The 17,242-nt window shown below is 37.9% G+C and overlaps 1 protein-coding gene across 3 annotated transcripts in view; it reads left to right on the top strand.

Annotated features, from left to right (window-relative positions):
* The window catches only part of NSD1 (nuclear receptor binding SET domain protein 1), a 140,762-nt gene that overhangs the window by 72,306 nt on the left and 51,214 nt on the right, over nt 1-17,242 (top strand). For all 3 annotated transcript variants that reach the window (XM_033926853.1, XM_033926851.1, XM_033926852.1), the window contains 2 exons: nt 101-176; nt 13,362-13,462. In XM_033926853.1, the coding sequence (XP_033782744.1) occupies nt 101-176; nt 13,362-13,462 (177 nt within the window). The remainder of the gene's footprint in view (nt 1-100; nt 177-13,361; nt 13,463-17,242) is intronic.

The raw sequence follows: 17,242 nt of genomic DNA, 5'->3' as shown, positions 1-17,242 counted from the left end.
ACCCTTGCTGCCTTAAGACTTGATTTACCTGTAGCTTGCACTGCTCGAGACACATTTCATCATGTGTTCCTATTCTGTCTCCTCTCTCTTGGCTGTGCAGAATTCTCAGGCTAATTGTTTGGAGGCTGATGGCTTGGAATTGTGTCCTGTGCCCCGGTCTGCGCACTTCAGAGGAGGTAGTTGCTATTATGAATTTAATGTTTAGTTTCTCCCACAAATAGCCTCCTGAACCACAGCTGCAGAGTGCCCACCACATACCTGAGCTCTGCTTTAATACAGGTTTCCAAATTATTTTCTTGTCCAAGCACATCTTGAAATAGGTGGAGTGCATTAAAGATGTATTTTATTTATGTGTAGAATTTGTTCCTACAGTATTTATTTTCCATGTAATTTACAGAGTATTTCTAACTTGCACAACCTGTACAGGGTCCCAATCCCATCCAAGTGCCTCTGAAAACTCCTTTGAGAAATAAAATTAGCACTCACTAATTACTTATCTTTTTTTACCAGTCTAGAACCTGGAGGTTAGGTCTTTCAACCAACAGACAGGGAACACAGAGCTGTGTGCTTCGCCTTATAAAGGCAAAGTGCAGTCCAAGTTCCTTAGTAATTTTTGTCTCGGATGTATGAGGCAGTGATAAGTGAACTGTGTAGCTCCTAGACCAGGGGTGAGCAACTCCGGTCCTTGAGGGCCAGAATCCAGTCGGGATTTCAGGATTTCCCCAATGAATATGGATTGAAAGCAGTGCATGCAAATAGATCTCATGCATATTCATTGGGGAAATCCTGAAAACCCGATGATTCTGGCCCTTAAGGGCCAGAGTTGCCCACCCCTGTCCTAGACCAATTAGAAAACTTGAATCCAAGTGGAGAAGGGGGCAAGGCTTGTTTCAACTAGTTAGCTGAATTAAAAAAAATTCTTTACATGGCTGTTTCTATGTTAGATCCCTTGCTCTATCTGTTTTGCATTTTTTTTTAGTTTCTAGTCTGTGGTTTTATAATTTGCTATATTTTATCATTTTAAGATGCTCCTGAGAAAATTAAAGAATCTTGGGATAGGTGGCAAAGTTCAGTTGTGGATTAGGAATCGGTTATCGGATAGTAGACAGAGGGTTGAGTTAAATGGTCATTTTTCTCAATGGAGGAGAATAAACAGTGGAATGCCGCAGGGATCTGTACTGGGACCGGTGCTATTTAACTTATTTATAAATGATCTGGAAATTGGGCCAGTGAGCGAGGTTATTAAATTTACAGATGACACTAAACTGTTCAAAGTTGTTAAAACACATGTGGATTGTGAAAATTGCAGGCAGAACTTAGAAAATTGGAAGACTGGGCGTCCAAGTGTCAGATAAAATTTAAAGTGGACAAGTGCAAAGTGATGCACATTGGGAAGAATAACCTGAATCACAGTTACTAGATACTAGAGTCCTTGGGGGTTAGCACCCAAGAAAAGGATCTGGGTGTCATTAGACAATACGATGAACCCTTCCTCCCAATGTGCGGCAGCGGCCAAAATGTTATAATCCCTCTGAATCGCTCTTTTACATCCCAATCTGCAATCTCTGCACCTACCTCTCGGTTTGACTTCAGCAAATTTTAATCTCTCTGACTCAGTACAAGCAATTATAGCTGCTTCCAGAAAATCTTCTACTCGGCAATGCTATCAACAAGAGGGAACATGCTTCCGCTTCATGATCAAGATGCTTCCTCCTCCTTCTCTTCCTTCAGTGTTGGACTATCTTCTCCATGTATCCAATTCTTGACTTAAGACTACTTCAGTCAGAGTTCACTTCAGTGTTGTTAGTGCTTTCCATGCTCCATAAACCTTTGGCCACTCATCTGCTTATTTGCCAATTTATGAAACGACTTTTCAACTCCAAACCTCCGCTCAAGCTGCCTCTAGTTGCCTGGGATCTTAATGTAGTCCTAGCCAGTCTGATGAAGCCGCCATTTAAACCACTGGCATCTACTCATCTTAAGTTTCTCACTTGGAAAGTGGTTGTCTTGATTTCTATCATTTCAGCTCGTTGAGTGAGTGAACTTCAAGCATTGGTTTCTGACCCACCATACATAGTATTTCATCATGACAAGGTGGTTCTCGAGACCTATCCTAAATTCCTCCCAAAAGTAGTCATGGAATTTCACCTGAATCAATCCATTGTGTGTTTTCCCAAAGCCTCATTCTCATCCTGGAGAAGCAGCTCTACACACTTTAAGCGTACCTTGGCTTACTACATATAAAGGACTAAGCCACACAAGACTTCACCTCAACTGTTCAACTCTGTTGATCCTAACCAATTGGGCCAGTCTGTAACCAAGAGAACTATTTCCATATGGTTAGCAGCTTGTATTTCCTTCTGCTATGCTCAGGCTGGGCTGCAGCTTGAGGGACATGTTACAGCACACAAGGTCCAAGCTATGGCAGCATCAGTAGCTTTCTTACGGTCCATTCCTATTGATGATATTTGCAAAGCAGCTACTTGGTCCTCAATTCATACATTTACATCTCACTATTGACTAGTATCGTATTCCAGACAATATGGTCATTTCGGCCAAGAAGTATTACAGAATCTATTTTCTTCTTAATGGCCAACTGTCCCTCCATCCCATTTCAGTAAGCTAGGGAGTCCCACATGTGAGAATATGCTGCTTACTTGTCCAAGGATAAAGCACATCTAGTTAACGTAATAGATATTATCCGGAGACATCAGGCAGATATTCTCGCATGCCTCCCACCTCCTCTTAGCTTGCTTATGGAACTGATGTACTTTGAGCCGACATCGGGTGGGAAGGCATTCACACATTCATAGTGCAGGGGCAGTCGTGAAGTTTCTAAAAACTTAAAGTGGCAATCTACTTTTACCACTGTCTGTATCGGGCTTCGTGGATGACGTCACCTACATGTGAGAATATCTGCTTGCTGTCTCCGGATAACATCTGTTATGGTAAGTAACTGTGCTTTCTTTCCCTTATCAAGGAGTGAAGATTTAGAATAACATTCTGTTCCAAATTAGACAAATTTCTTATTACCATTTTCACAAAGATGCAGCATTTGTTTTCGAATTAGTTCAAATGGTATTTTATTAATGGTATTTTAAATCTAATTATTGTCAGAGGACTTTTCTTGGTGTAATCTACTTGGATTCCTAGTGATAACTATGGAATATGGATAACTATGGTAGAGTTGCAACGTGGTCCTCACTGTATATTTGCTCAAAACACTATGGATTGGATGTAGTTCCGAGAGCAGAAGCTACTTTTGGTGCAGAAGTACTTCAAAAGGAGTTTGAGTCCCACCAATTTAGGCATGACTTTCAGTTGTGGACTGACCTGGTGAGAACAAATAAGAAGGAGAAATTAAGTTTTTCCTTCTGATTTTTCTTTCCTTGAATTCTAGTCCAGGTCTCTCCTTGTTACCATCTCAAGCCTTTTTCCTGGTTCTGTTCTCTTGCTGTTTTGCATCTCAGGATTGGAAGAATAGTGAGTTTTTAAAATCATCTATTGCTAAAAAGAAGTTTGGAGAAGAGGATCTATGACAGAGGTCTTTAAAAATAGTGGAATAGAGCAGATAGATGAGTTTCTTTTTACTCTTTCCAGAAATACTACGACTAGGGGACATGCAATGAAGCTACTAAGTAGTAGATTTAAAACAAACTAGAGAAAATATTTCTTCACTCAACATGTAATTAAACTCTGGAATTTGTTGCTGGAGAATGTGGTGAAAGCAGTTAGCTTAGTTCAATGTTGAGAAATGTAAAGTATTGCATGTGGGAATCAGAAACCCGAGGCACAGCTATACGATGGGAGGGATGTTATTGAATGAGAGTACCCAAGAAAGGGACTTGGGGGTAATGGTGGACATGACAATGAAGCTGACGGCACAGTGTGCAGCGGCCGCCAAGAGAGCGAATAAAATGCTGGGGATAATCAAGAAGGGTATTACAACAAGAACGAAAGAAGTTATCCTGCCGCTGTACCGGGCAATGGTGCGTCCACATCTTGAGTACTGCGTCCAGTATTGGTCACCATACCTTAAGAAGGATATGGTGTTACTCGAGAGAGTTCAGAGGAGAGCGACACGACTGATTAAGGGGATGGAAAACCTTTCATACGCTGAGAGATTGGAGAAACTGGGTCTCTTTTCCCTGGAGAAGAGAAGACTTAGAGGGGATATGATAGAGACTTACAAGATCATGAAGGGCATAGAAAGAGTAGAGAGGGACAGATTCTTCAAACTTTCAGAACATAAAAAAACAAGAGGGCATTCGGAAAAGTTGAAAGGGGACAGATTCAAAACAAATGCTAGGAAGTTCTTCTTTACCCAACGTGTGGTGGACACCTGGAATGCGCTTCCAGAGGACGTTATAGGGCAGCGAACGGTACTGGGGTTTAAGAAAGGATTGGACAATTTCCTGCTGGAAAAGGGGATAGAGGGGTATAGATAAAAGATTACTGCACAGGTCCTGGACCTGATGGGCCGCCGCGTGAGCGGACTGCTGGGCGCGATGGACCTTAGGTCTGACCCAGCGGAGGCATTTCTTATGTTCTTATGTTCTTAGCAGGGTTTAAAAAAGGTTTGGATAACTTTCTCAAAGAGAAATTCTTAAGCTACTGTTAAGATGGATTTTTGTGAAAATTCAGTACCTATTCATAGGATAAGCAGCATAAAATGTTTTATTCTTTGGGATCTTGCTAGGTACTTGTGGCCTGGGTTGGCCATTGTGGAACATGATTTTAGACTTGATGGACCTGCGGTCTGTCCCAGTATGGCAGCTGTTATGCTCTTATAAGAAAGAATTTATAATTTGAGATAATTTTGAAAGTTTTATTTAAAATTTGATGCAAACACTTATCAATATTTCTTTTATTTTTTTTTGTTTAGTTTTTATCAATATTTATTCATTTTAGATTTTTCAACAAGTGTACAGAAAAATCATCATTCAATATACAACATCACTTGAAACTTTACAATTTCTCAAGAAAAATTTTATCCCAACCCTCCCTCCCCAAAATTATAATCAAATAAAAATACATCACATAATATAATAACATAGATCATTTGTTTTATCATCCCCATTTGGTAACAAACAACAGGCAAAATCATCATCTTAATAGTTTGGACTCTTCCCCACCAAGACAAATGTAAAGGATTCCATTGCTCACATAACTGTTACTTCAATAAAAGTCTTTCATTTACTTTCATTGTCTCATCTAGTGTATTTTTTAACCAAATTCCTAAATATTTTATTCTTTCCTCCTTCCATAAAAAAGGGAATGAATCAAATAAACCTCTTGCACAATGTATATTTAGAGGAAGGACTTCAGATTTAGACCAATTTATTTTATAACCCGAGAATTTTCCAAATTTCTCAATCAAATCAAATAAACATGGGATGGTTGTTTCGGGATTCCTCAAATGAAGTAATATATCATCCGCATAAGCAGATACCTTAAATTCCTTTCCAGAATGCGGAATACCTTGTATCTCATTTACTTTTTGAATAGCTAATAACAAGGGTTCAAGTACTATATCAAAAAGGAGACAAGGGGCAACCCTGTCTAACCCCCCTTTGCACTTAAAACATTCAGAGAAATTATTATTAATATATAATCTAGCAACAGGAGAGCTATACAAGGTTTTAATCATTTGTATAAATCTCGAACCAATACCAAACCACTCCATGGCCTGATACATAAAGGTCCATTCTACCTGATCAAAAGCTTTCTCTGCGTCCAAGGACACAGAGAAAGCCAGATCACTCATATCTTTTGTTAAGTATAACATATGAAAGGCCAATCTGGTATTATTGGAAGAGTGTCTCTGAGCAACAAAACCTGTTTGGTGCATACCAACTATATAAGGAAGAGCCGTAGCTAAACGCATGGCCAAACTTTTAGCTAAAAGTTTACCATCTACATTGATTAAAGAAATAGGCCTGTAATTTGAAACCAACATGGGATCTCTATTTGGCTTAAGGCAAAACAACCGTTAACGACTCTGCCATAATGCCTAAAATACAACCTTTATTTAGTTGATTCTGATATAAATTTAATAAATAAGGTAATAGGGTAATTTAGAATGATTTATAGAACTCTACCGTAAAACCATCACCACCTGGAGCAGTCCCCACTCTAAGTGACTTCAATGCTGTCTGCAGTTCTTTTAGCGATATCGGCTCTTCTAAGCTTCTTTTTATATGATCAGGAATATTTGGACCCTCAACTAATTTTAAAAATTCTAAACCATCTTTTTCTCTATTTAAATAAGGCTCAGAAGAATAAAGGTCTATAAAAATGTAAGAATTGTTTTAAAATAGGTCCAATTTGAGACTGAATATCTCCTTTTTCAACCTTAATTGCCCTTATTTTTGTCCTTCTCTTTTTTTTGCTTTAAGATAATTTGCCAATAATCTTCCCGTCTTATTTGAGCTTCCATAATACAAAGCCTGCTGAGAGAGAATATTCTTCCTAACCAATTTAGAAGAAATCTCATTGTATTTACATTTAGCTTTTAAAAGAGTTTGTAAAGTAAAATGTTCCCATTTTCTAATCAATTTTGATTCTAAGTTTTTAATTTCTTTTTCTATAATAATAAATTGCTTTTTTAATTGTTTCTTAGTATATGCTGAGAATGCAATAATTTGACCTCTCATGGTTGCCTTAAAAGCATCCCACAAGGTTTCTATAGAAATTTCTTCTGTGTTGTTAATTTGAAAATACTCATCAATTTTTAATTGAAAATCTTCACAAAATTCTGGGTACATAAGCAATGCATTATCGAACCTCCAAACAGGTTTAGTATTATCTTGATCAACAAAATTTAAATCAATCCATACACTCCCATGATCCGACAAAATTATTGGATCAATGGAGGCTTGTGTTACTTGTTGTATTAGCTGATCAGAAACAAAAATATAATCTATTCTAAAAAAAGATTTATGAACATGTGAACAAAATGAAAATTCTCGATCATTAAAATGAAGTATACGCCATATCTTTTAAATTACAAGAGTTTACAAAATTGTCCAAACCCAGTGACTTCAAAATATTACTAGGTTTTTTATCCAATAAAGGATCCATTACAGCATTAAAGTCTCCCGCCACTACCAAATTACTAGCAGCCAGTGGTAAAACTAATTGTTGTAGTCTTAAACTCAATTTGATTAGAATTAGGGGCATATACATTCATAAGTACCACAGTATCATTGCCCATACTCATATCCACATGCAGCCATCTGCCTAGAGGATCTGCAGCCACCATATTAAACGTTGCAGAACATTTTTTATTAACTAGGATAACTACTCCAGCTTTCTTCTTTGTAGCAGGTGCAAAAAAGCAATCTTTCACCCAATTACCTACTAGCTTTTTAGATTCCTCACCAGACAGGTGAGTCTCCTGGATAAAACAAACATCCGCATTCTGCTATTTCAAATATAATAACGTCTTCTTTCTCTTAATCGGACGGTTGAGGCCATTAACATTCAATGATAGGATTTTAAAACCCATTATATTAATTAATCACAAATAATATACAATTCCATATAATAATTATATGAACAATTTCCCTACTTTGAAAATTCAAATTAAGCCCCATCCCCCTACCCAATCCCCATCCCCTACCTCCCTTAACCCTCCCCACCCCACCCACCTCCATAATGCTAACTTTTGAAACGCCCATACCAGATCAAGTAAATGAAAAACTCCACCCAGGCCATATCTAAAAACCAATAAGTATTTAATCTAAACACCCTAGTATTATATGTAAGCCACTTATTAAAAGAAAGGAATAATTAAATTATAATAATTCTACTATAATTTTTTTTTTCCGGAAGAATATTTTATAATATACATTCCAAAAAGAAAATAACAATAAGATTATATTAAATCTCCTCTTCATATTATCACCACACATTTAGTTAAACAAAATCCAATTACTTCCAATACGTACAATGTTTAGCAATTGCAAACCAACAATTTCCACCCATCCACCCAACTTATGTTGACATCCTACAAATATTCACATAACTTGAGTCATATACCATATGCAAATCGCTGCTCAGCATCAGACCTGCTGTCCATCACCATAATCCTTCTTCCTTCAAAAGATCTTCTTTGTATATGGTTCTGTAGGCATACTCCAATAGGCTTCATTAATAAAGTAACCACTTTACACAATACAGTATCTGTATATACTAATCCATATCATTGCAAATCATAGCAGATCACAAGATTGTCTTTATGGAAATCGCCATACAGCTGTTAAGTTTAAAATATGAACTTTTCTTAATCAACTTTCCTCTAGACTTACTGTGCACTAAGATGCATTAGAATCCATGGAAAGCATATAATAACATCAGAGTATAAGATAAGAATCGGGCCGTATCATACATGCACTGATTTCAATCATACTTCAATACCCTTCATCACTCACTTTCCACCATACTGCAGAAAAATCCCATAACTTCTCAAACCTCTCATATCAAATTGCAAATCATTTGATATTCTTGACAGGTTTAGGATTTCATTTTCTGCAGTACTTTTATTATACCACTGCAGACTAGGATGTATATAAACATCTTCACCCTCCTTTTTCTCCCTTTTACCTTGTAATATATCATTTTAAATTCTGACAGGAGAAGATCTGCAGGAATGAAAACTGTAATTGTAGGGAATTTTAGTGCACTAGGAGGAATGTGTCAAAAAGTGCTGAAAAATCTCAAAGCACAATCTTGCTGTGGAAGATGCAGAGTTACCATTCCATTTACTGAATAACATCCAGAGCATTGCTAAATCTGTTCCTGCTCCATGTGACTTATACCACTCTCAGGCCTAGGATTAACATTCTTTAAAATCATCTTTCCAACCATCTAGGAAATTAAAAAGTTTACATATTCCCCATTATGTTAAGCCATATTCACATTTAATATGCTCAGTTCTGGCATAAGGAAAGGTCTACCATCCAAAACCTCTTTCTAAAACAGCCTCATTCCATGCAGCTTCTTCAAGTGACTGCATTCCTCTGTCAGAATGTTGAACCAATTCAAAATTAACTGTAGAATTGCCCAGCTTCATAACTTTGGCTTTAAGTTTTAAAATATATTTCTCAAAACACCAAAAATAAACTAAAATATTAAAATAAACTAAAGAAATAGAAAAAAGATATATCCTCAGTTTCACTCTTATGTAGCCATAGGCATTTCACGCTGATCTAAGAATTCCTTTAGCTTAGCTGAATCTTCAAAGTTCAAAGTTTTTTATTTTCATGAGTAACCTGCATAATTGCTGGGTAAATTAGACCATATCTGGCTCTTAACTGTGGGCGTAACTCTTTAACAGTTATTTTCTTCTGTAAGCGGTCTCCTTCGCAAAATCCTGTACTATGTGTATCTTTGCATCCTGATATTTGAGCTTTCTATTCTCGTTAGCCAATTTAATAATTTCCTCAACCTGTTGGTACCTGAGCATTTTAAAAATCAGTGGACGCGGTCCTTTCCGATTACTAGATCTTCTTACCGGGACCCTAAGCGCCCTTTCCAGTTCCAAAGGATATTTGCTTTTAATTGGCAGAATTTTCGGTAAGAAATTAGTGAGAGAGGCTATGGGATCTTTTTTTCTATCCCTTCTGGTAACTCAAGTACTCTTAAGTTACTCCGTCTTTTGCGGTTAGACAAATCTCCCAATTCTTTCTTTAATAGCTCTATCTCTTTATGATCTTTTTTTATATTGTATTATTTCTGCCTCAATTCGCTTCACACGTTTTAATATATGTTCAATCTTTATATCTACTATTTGCATTCTCTTATTTAAATTCTCTACCTCCTCTTTAACCTCTTGTATGTTTTTTGTGTTGTTTAAAACTATCTCTTATCTGTTGCAATTCCTTCATGAGATCTGTTTTCAATTTTTTCCGTTGGAAGCAGAACTAATGCAGGAGACGTCGGCTCCAACTTTGACCTCTTGACGCTTCCTGCTCCTGTTCCCGCTGAAGTGCTCTTACACTGCTTGCCCGAAGCCATTCCGCTACCGAAACGCAGCTTTTCTTATGCAACTTATGAAATTTTTAATATTTTAAATTATTATAATTAGCCTGACTTTGCAGAGCTCATCAACTACTCGACCATATCGGAACGCTCCAAAGCCACGCCACGCTTATCAATATTTCTAAGCGATGTACAATATTAAAATTGGGGATACGGTAACATGCCTGTACTGGTACAAATAAACTGACAAAAAGACTGACTCAGAATCAGGGAAAGGGTGAAGAACTTATAACGATTATAGGATAGAAGAACATATATGGTTAATACAATGGGGGAGGGTAAAAAAGAAGCCATAATTAAGGCTGTACATAGAAATATCAGGATTTAGAATAAAAAGAGACAAAAAGTTCATTATTACCCATTTTCAAAGGTTAATCTTTGAAGGCATCCCTATAAAGAAAAGTTTTTAGGGAACTTTTCAATCTTTAGGCTGGTAAGGAGTTCCAGAGTTGGGGGCTGTCATTGAGAAAATGTCAGTAAGCCATGTACTAATGACCTTTAAGGATGGGATAGAGAGGAAATGTTGCTCAATAGATCTTAATGTCCTGGATGGGGTGTATGGTATAAGGAGCCTGTCAAGAAATATGGGCGATTTGGACAATCAAATTTTAAAAATTAGGGCTATTTTATACGTAATTCTTTAACAGATTGGGTGCCAGTGGGCATTTCTCAAGAGGGATGCAACATACAACAAATTACGAGTAATTGGAAGAATTGGACGAGGCTTAATTATAGTTTTTGGTGGAGTTCATTGTGTCATGTGTACAAAATGGAAAGAATATTAGCCATTCAGAAAGGGAATTTTAAGACATTTCAGGAAATTTGGGAGCCATTAACAAAATATTGTATTACTTAATTGTTTTTCCCTGTAACATGCACTTTTGGGAGGGGAGGGAGGTTGGGGGTCTGATAGATTAATGAATTTAGATATATTGGGGTTCATGAAAAAAGTTTTATGTGATGGGCATTGTGATTGTTAGGGGGGTTAATTCTGAAATGGGTATTAATAGTATATTAAGTATGTCATTGATGTATAAAATGTGGTATTTAATGTTACACTTATTGCAAGTTTTGAAAATAATAAAGAATTGGAAAAAAGAGGGATGCAACATGATCAAACTTTCTTGATTTTGTAATGATTTTTATTGCCGTATTTTGAATGATTTGTAATCGCCTTAATTCTTTTTGAGCAATACCTTTTATATAGAGAACTAGTTTTTTTAGCCCATTTACATTAACGGGTGCTAGAATAGATGTGTAGACTTAGCCATTTCTTTTTTTTTTTTTCTTTCTATACATCTGTATTTCTTTCTCTCTCCCTACCCCCTTTCTTTCTTTCTGTTTGTCTTTCCTTCTGTCTCTCTCCCTGGCCCCCTGTCTGTCTTTCTTTCTTTTTGCCTCTCCCTCTGTCTCTCTTTCTTTGTCTCTCTCCCCCTGTCTCTCTTTCTTTCTGTCTCTCCCCCCTGTCCAGCAGCACCCCTTCCCTGCTCCCCCTGTCCAGCAGTAGCCCTTCTCCCTTCCTTTTACCTCCCCCTGTCCAGCAGCACTCTTCTTTCTGAATCTCTCTCCCTCCCGCTGTCTATCTTTCTTTATTTCTGTCTCTCTCCCTGCCTCGTGTTATTCCAGGAGGGCAGATATGGCGGCTAACATGTAGCGATTCGGAGGTATGTTTTTTGTTGTTTTTTTGGGGGGGAGGGGTGGTGGTTAAGATGAAGATGGAGTCTCGGCGGCCATATAGGAAGATGTCTAGCGCCAGCATAGGAGCAGTGCGGTTAATGGTCTCAGACGGTGCGTAACATGGGTGCAAGGGAATGTTTTATTCAGTGTGTTATTAGTGTGGCGCGTTTATTCATTGCAGAAATAAGTGGAAAAGCAGCTACGCCAACCTGGGGGGGGCACACACGGAGCCAAGAGAAGCGCCACCAGGCCCGATGGGTGGGGGATATCCTTGGCTGCCTCTCGTGCCATTTACACCCTCTTGTGTGGAAAGTTTGCTCCCAGGTTTGTTTGGGGGTTTGTTTAACTTTCCCTCTCCTCACAGCACTGTGAACTTTTTCTTCTGAACTGTCCATCTTCAGCGCTGCCAGGGCGGTCGGGTCCTTCCACCCGCCTGGATCCGGCCTAGCAGCGTCGCTGAGGGAGGGCAATGTTGAAACCGCCACAGGCAGAGTTTTACTTGAAGTAATGCCACCTAATTTACCTCATTGGAATGTCTCCGAGACAGCATTGTATTTTCCAAAACAGACAACAGTCTGCTGGCAGAATTGGATTTTGTCTTTGTTTATGGCATATCCTCCTTCTGTGAGCACATTCAGGAGTTTGCCACTAAAGTGTCGGCAAATTGCACTGTTGGATGCAGACAGCAATATGTCTACTGCTCATGCGGAGGCACGGAGCACAGAGGAACGAAGATTGAAGTGCGCATGCGCGCTAAGGGTTTTATTATAGCGGATTACAGTAATCTAGCTTCAAGATTACGAGTGAGTGTATTAGAGTATTCAAAGCAGCAGGTTCTAAGACCTTAGCTAAAGATCTTCTCATGTGCAATTTATAAACACAAGTTTTGTTGGCCTTCTTGTTTGGGCATGTGAAATACTGAGGGGTTGCACAGTGTCCTACTAGGATGAAGCACACAGCTCTGTGTTCTCTGTTTTCATCTGCTAGTTGATGAGCAGAATCTGTAGGCTCTAGATTGGTCTAGTGCAGTGGTCTCCAACTCAAATCTCTTGCAGGGCCACATTTTGGATTGGTAGGTACTTGGAGGGCCTTCTGAAAAAAATAGTTAATGTCTTATTAAAGAAATGAGGTAGAACTCTTTCTAGTTTATAAATCTTTCCTTTTGGCTACCTCTTAATAATAATATTGTAATTTATATTGTAATTTATAGCTAGAGACATATGATCAAGAAACTGTTTTATTTTGGTTATGATAAACATACTCAGGGCCTCAAAATAGTACCTGGCAGGCTGCATGTGGCCCCTGGGCCATGAGTTTGAGACCACTGGTCTAGTGGCACTTGAAGAAAGACAATTAGCAGGTATATCTTGTTGTATAGTCTGTGTTGCAATTCACAATAAGCATATTATTTGTAAGTCAGAAAATTGGGAAGGAAAAGGAAGATTATAAACCACCACTAAGTTTTAAGACCAATATAAATGTTTTCACATGTGCATTGCACCTTCTCTGATGTATGTATCTGCTCCGTAAACAAAGCTGGTACCATAACTTGCCAAGCATTCTTATTATCCGGGGGCCTTTATTATTTTGCTATTGGTGTATTCTGCTATTTCAGTAGATATTTTTCTTCTTTCTGTCAGCATCTGATAGGCTCTCAGAGCGTCAGCGGAAGCGGAAGAGGTTGCGTGCCATATTCTCTACCACCCAGTGTAAGAAGAGGAGCGAGGCCGCTCTCACGAAGGTGCTTTGTTCCACACTAGTTTGTGTTCCTGCTTGTTTAAATAATGCTGAATATTGTTCTCTTATTTACTAGTGAAATACCATCACATTCTTGTTGCCTCATGTTTCTGTTTGATTTTGCTTTTTATCTTTTCCAATTCAGTAGCATCGTGGGTCAAAAAACAACCCTTGAAAATGGAATGGGACCAGATATAGATTTCATTCATTTATGTCTCGCTTATCTTAAACATACTAAAGTGTCCTTTTACTCAGATGTGCTAACGATTATTGTGCAGTACTTGCTATGGAGCCCACAGGGCTGTATAACATTTAGTGCACACTTAATCCTTTAGTAAAAGTACCCTGTAGTGAGTTAGAAGCAACATAATAATAATATACAACAAATATAAATACATAAACATTCAGGCATCAATAACAATCCAATCAACAGTATAAAAACAAATTAAAAAGTCCCAAACTCCATGGAAACAAAGAATGGTTTGAGTCTCTTATGAAATGATAGAAAATCCATTTCCATCCTTATATCCATGAGGAGTGCATTCTGAGCCCCCCCCCTCAACCTGGGGAACATGCCAGTATTTGCTTTACTGACCCCCAGGAAACATAGAAACATGATGGCCAAATGGCCCATCTGCAGTCACCATTATCTCTTCCTCTCTCTAAGAGATCCCACGTGCCTATCCCAGGCCCTCTTGAAATCAGACACCACCTCTTCCGGGAGACTGTTCCAAGCATCTACCACTCTTTCTGTAAAAAAAGTATTTCCTTAGAATACTCCTGAGCCTATCACCTCTTAACTTCATCCTATGCCCTCTCACACTAAAATTCTTTATTTAACTCAACAGATCGTACACATAGAGCAGATACAGCGTGAGTACACAAATCTCACAAAACTACTTGAGGCAAAGCTACAGTAACAGTTTGCCCATTTTCCCATGCAATATCCCACTAAATAGCCTCTTATTTCTGTGGAGGAAGCTGAGTGGGGTTCTTGAGAAGAGGTGGAAATATGAGCTGTGACATAGTGAGGGTAGATGGTGCCCCAGTGGCGCACACCTTCCCTTCCCCCTCTTACCTCTTTAACTCTTTCCTGGGGCAAGCAGCATCTCCCTCTGACGTCATTTCCTGGTCTTGCGAAGAGCTGAAGAGGTATTGGATTTGGGGGAGGGGGGCAGTGGAGAGGAGAAGAGATGCTGATGTCCCCACCAAAACTACACCCATGGCAGTCTGCCCCTCTCCCCCTTACTCCATCACTGAATGTAAGAGGTGTTTGGAGGGGGAGCAGCTTTTGCACTCGCTGCCGCTTTTTCACAGCTTGCAAGAATGTTACATGATGGTGGGCAGAGCTGGTTATGGGAGATGGAGGGGGCAGGGCACTATTGGATGAGCACTTGAACAGCAGAAGGAGTACAGTACCAGTAGAGCATGTATGTATATCTCGAAAGTTACAATGCAATCATGTGTGTGATTGATGTGTAGCAGAGTACATGTGTGTGTGTATTTTTGTCTCTGGTTTCCCTTTTTTTTTTTTTTTTTTTTTAATCTTTATTCATTTTCAATTCTTCAACAAGTATACAATGTTATAATGAATAATATACAGAATCACTTGTACATCCTAACCACTATTCTTTATGTATTATAAAAATCCCTCCCCCCTCCCATCCCTCCCCACATCAACAATGAATTCCTGCAAAACATCTACTATACCCCTTATTTATTATAATGTTTCAAATACATAAAGGTGTCTAATCATTTGAATATACAATCAATGGCCCCCAAATCTTTTTAAAATTAGCATAATTTCCATTTTGTAAAGCAATAACTCTTTCCATCTTGTCTATGTGACATACAGAATTCCACCAAAAGGTATAATTGAGTCTTGTATAATCTTTCCAGTTCCTAGTAATATGCTGAATGGCAACTCCTGTCAAAATTAGTAATAATTTATTATTGGACATTGAAATTTGACTTTTAAACCTCATTGAAGTTCCAAATAAAATTGTGTCATACGACAAGGCAACAAAATTTTCTAATAGCGAATTAATTTGGGGCCAAATTGATTTCCAAAAGGAATTAATGCAAGGACAGAAAAATATTAAATGATCTAAAGTCCCTGCATCCTTATTACAATGCCAACATCTATTAGACTTGGAACTATCTAATTTTTGTAAACGAACTGGGGTCCAAAAAGCTCTATGTAACAAAAAAAAAAAAAAAACATGTTTGTCTCATAGATGCCGACATTGTAGATTTTATTCTCCAAGACCAAATTCGTGGCCACTGAGATGCAGAAATTTGATGCTTGATCTCAATGCTCCAAATATCCTTCAAACCAGTTTTCAGTTTTTTTATTCAAATATTCATATAGTAATTTATACCACTGTGCGGCTTGGTGACCCAAGAAATCCGCCTGAAAGTATAGGAATTCTAAACTATACTGATTATTAAGATTCTTCCATTCAGGGAACCCCTCCTGAATAGCCTGCTTCAGCTGCAACCATTTAAAATTTTGTGTCTTATTTAAACCATATTTATGTTGCAACTGTGAAAAACTAAGCAGTGAACCATTTGATATAATATCATTCAAAGTTCGAATACCTCCAATTATCTATTGCTTCCAGACAATTTGAAATCCGCCAATTTTAATCCATTTTACCCAAATGGATTAATGTAACGATTTAGAAATTGGAATAGGTGACAAATTACTAACATAACGTAAAGTTTTCCAGGTATCAATCAAAATCCTATTCTCTTTATATTTCCTAGGTATCTTTATACTAAGCAAATAAACCAGATGTAAAGGAAACAGGAGTCGCCATTCTAAATATAACCAATCTGGGACATTCTCCATGAGCTCTGGGAGGACCCAATACATACCCTGACGTAGAATATAGGCTTGATGATACCTATAAAAATTTGGAAAATTTACCCCTCCCTCCATAATTGATTTCTGTAAAGATACTAAAGCAATTCTTGGTCTTTTACCCAACCAAACAAATTTCGTAAGAATACCATTTAACTTTTTATAAAAGGACCCTTGAAAAAAAAACTGATATCATACTCATTTGATAGCAAACCACAGGCAGTATCATTTTTATAGTTTGAACTCTTCCCTACCATGATAAATGCAACGGATTCCACTTCTCACACATTTTTGTTACTTTTTTTAACAAAAGTCTTTCATTCTCCTTCACCGTATCTTCAATATTGTTTTTAATAATAATGCTTAAATATTTTAGACCATCATCTTCTTTCCAGACAAAAGTAAATGAATCGAATAAGCCTTTGGCACAGTGAACATTAAGCGGGAGGACTTACTCCAATTAATCTTATATCCTGAAAACTTTCCAAATTTCTCTATCAATTCAAGTAAGCATGGAATGGTGGACTCTGGATTCCTCAAATAAAGCAGTATATCATCTGCATAAGCAGAAAGTTTATATTCCCAATTCGAATAAGGAATACCCTGTATCCCCTTTGCTTGATTAATAGCAATTAACAAGGGTTCTAAAACAACATTAAAGAGCAATGGAGACAAGGGACAACCCTGTCTAACCCCCCTTCGCAAGTTAAACCGATCCAATAAACTATTGTTAATGTATAATCTTGCACCAGGAGAGCTATACAGCGTCTGGATCATTTGAATGAAACCAGAACCCACCCCAAACCATTCCAACGCTTGATACATAAAATTCCATTCTACCCTATTAAAGGCCTTTTCCGCATCCAAAGAAACCAAGAAAGCCGGATCATTCACTTTTTTTGTTAAATTTAAAGTATG

This window comes from Geotrypetes seraphini, chromosome 18 (assembly GCF_902459505.1).
Source record: "Geotrypetes seraphini chromosome 18, aGeoSer1.1, whole genome shotgun sequence".
Classification (NCBI taxonomy): Eukaryota; Metazoa; Chordata; class Amphibia; order Gymnophiona; family Dermophiidae; genus Geotrypetes; species Geotrypetes seraphini.
This window is presented reverse-complemented; position numbering and strand designations above follow the sequence as displayed.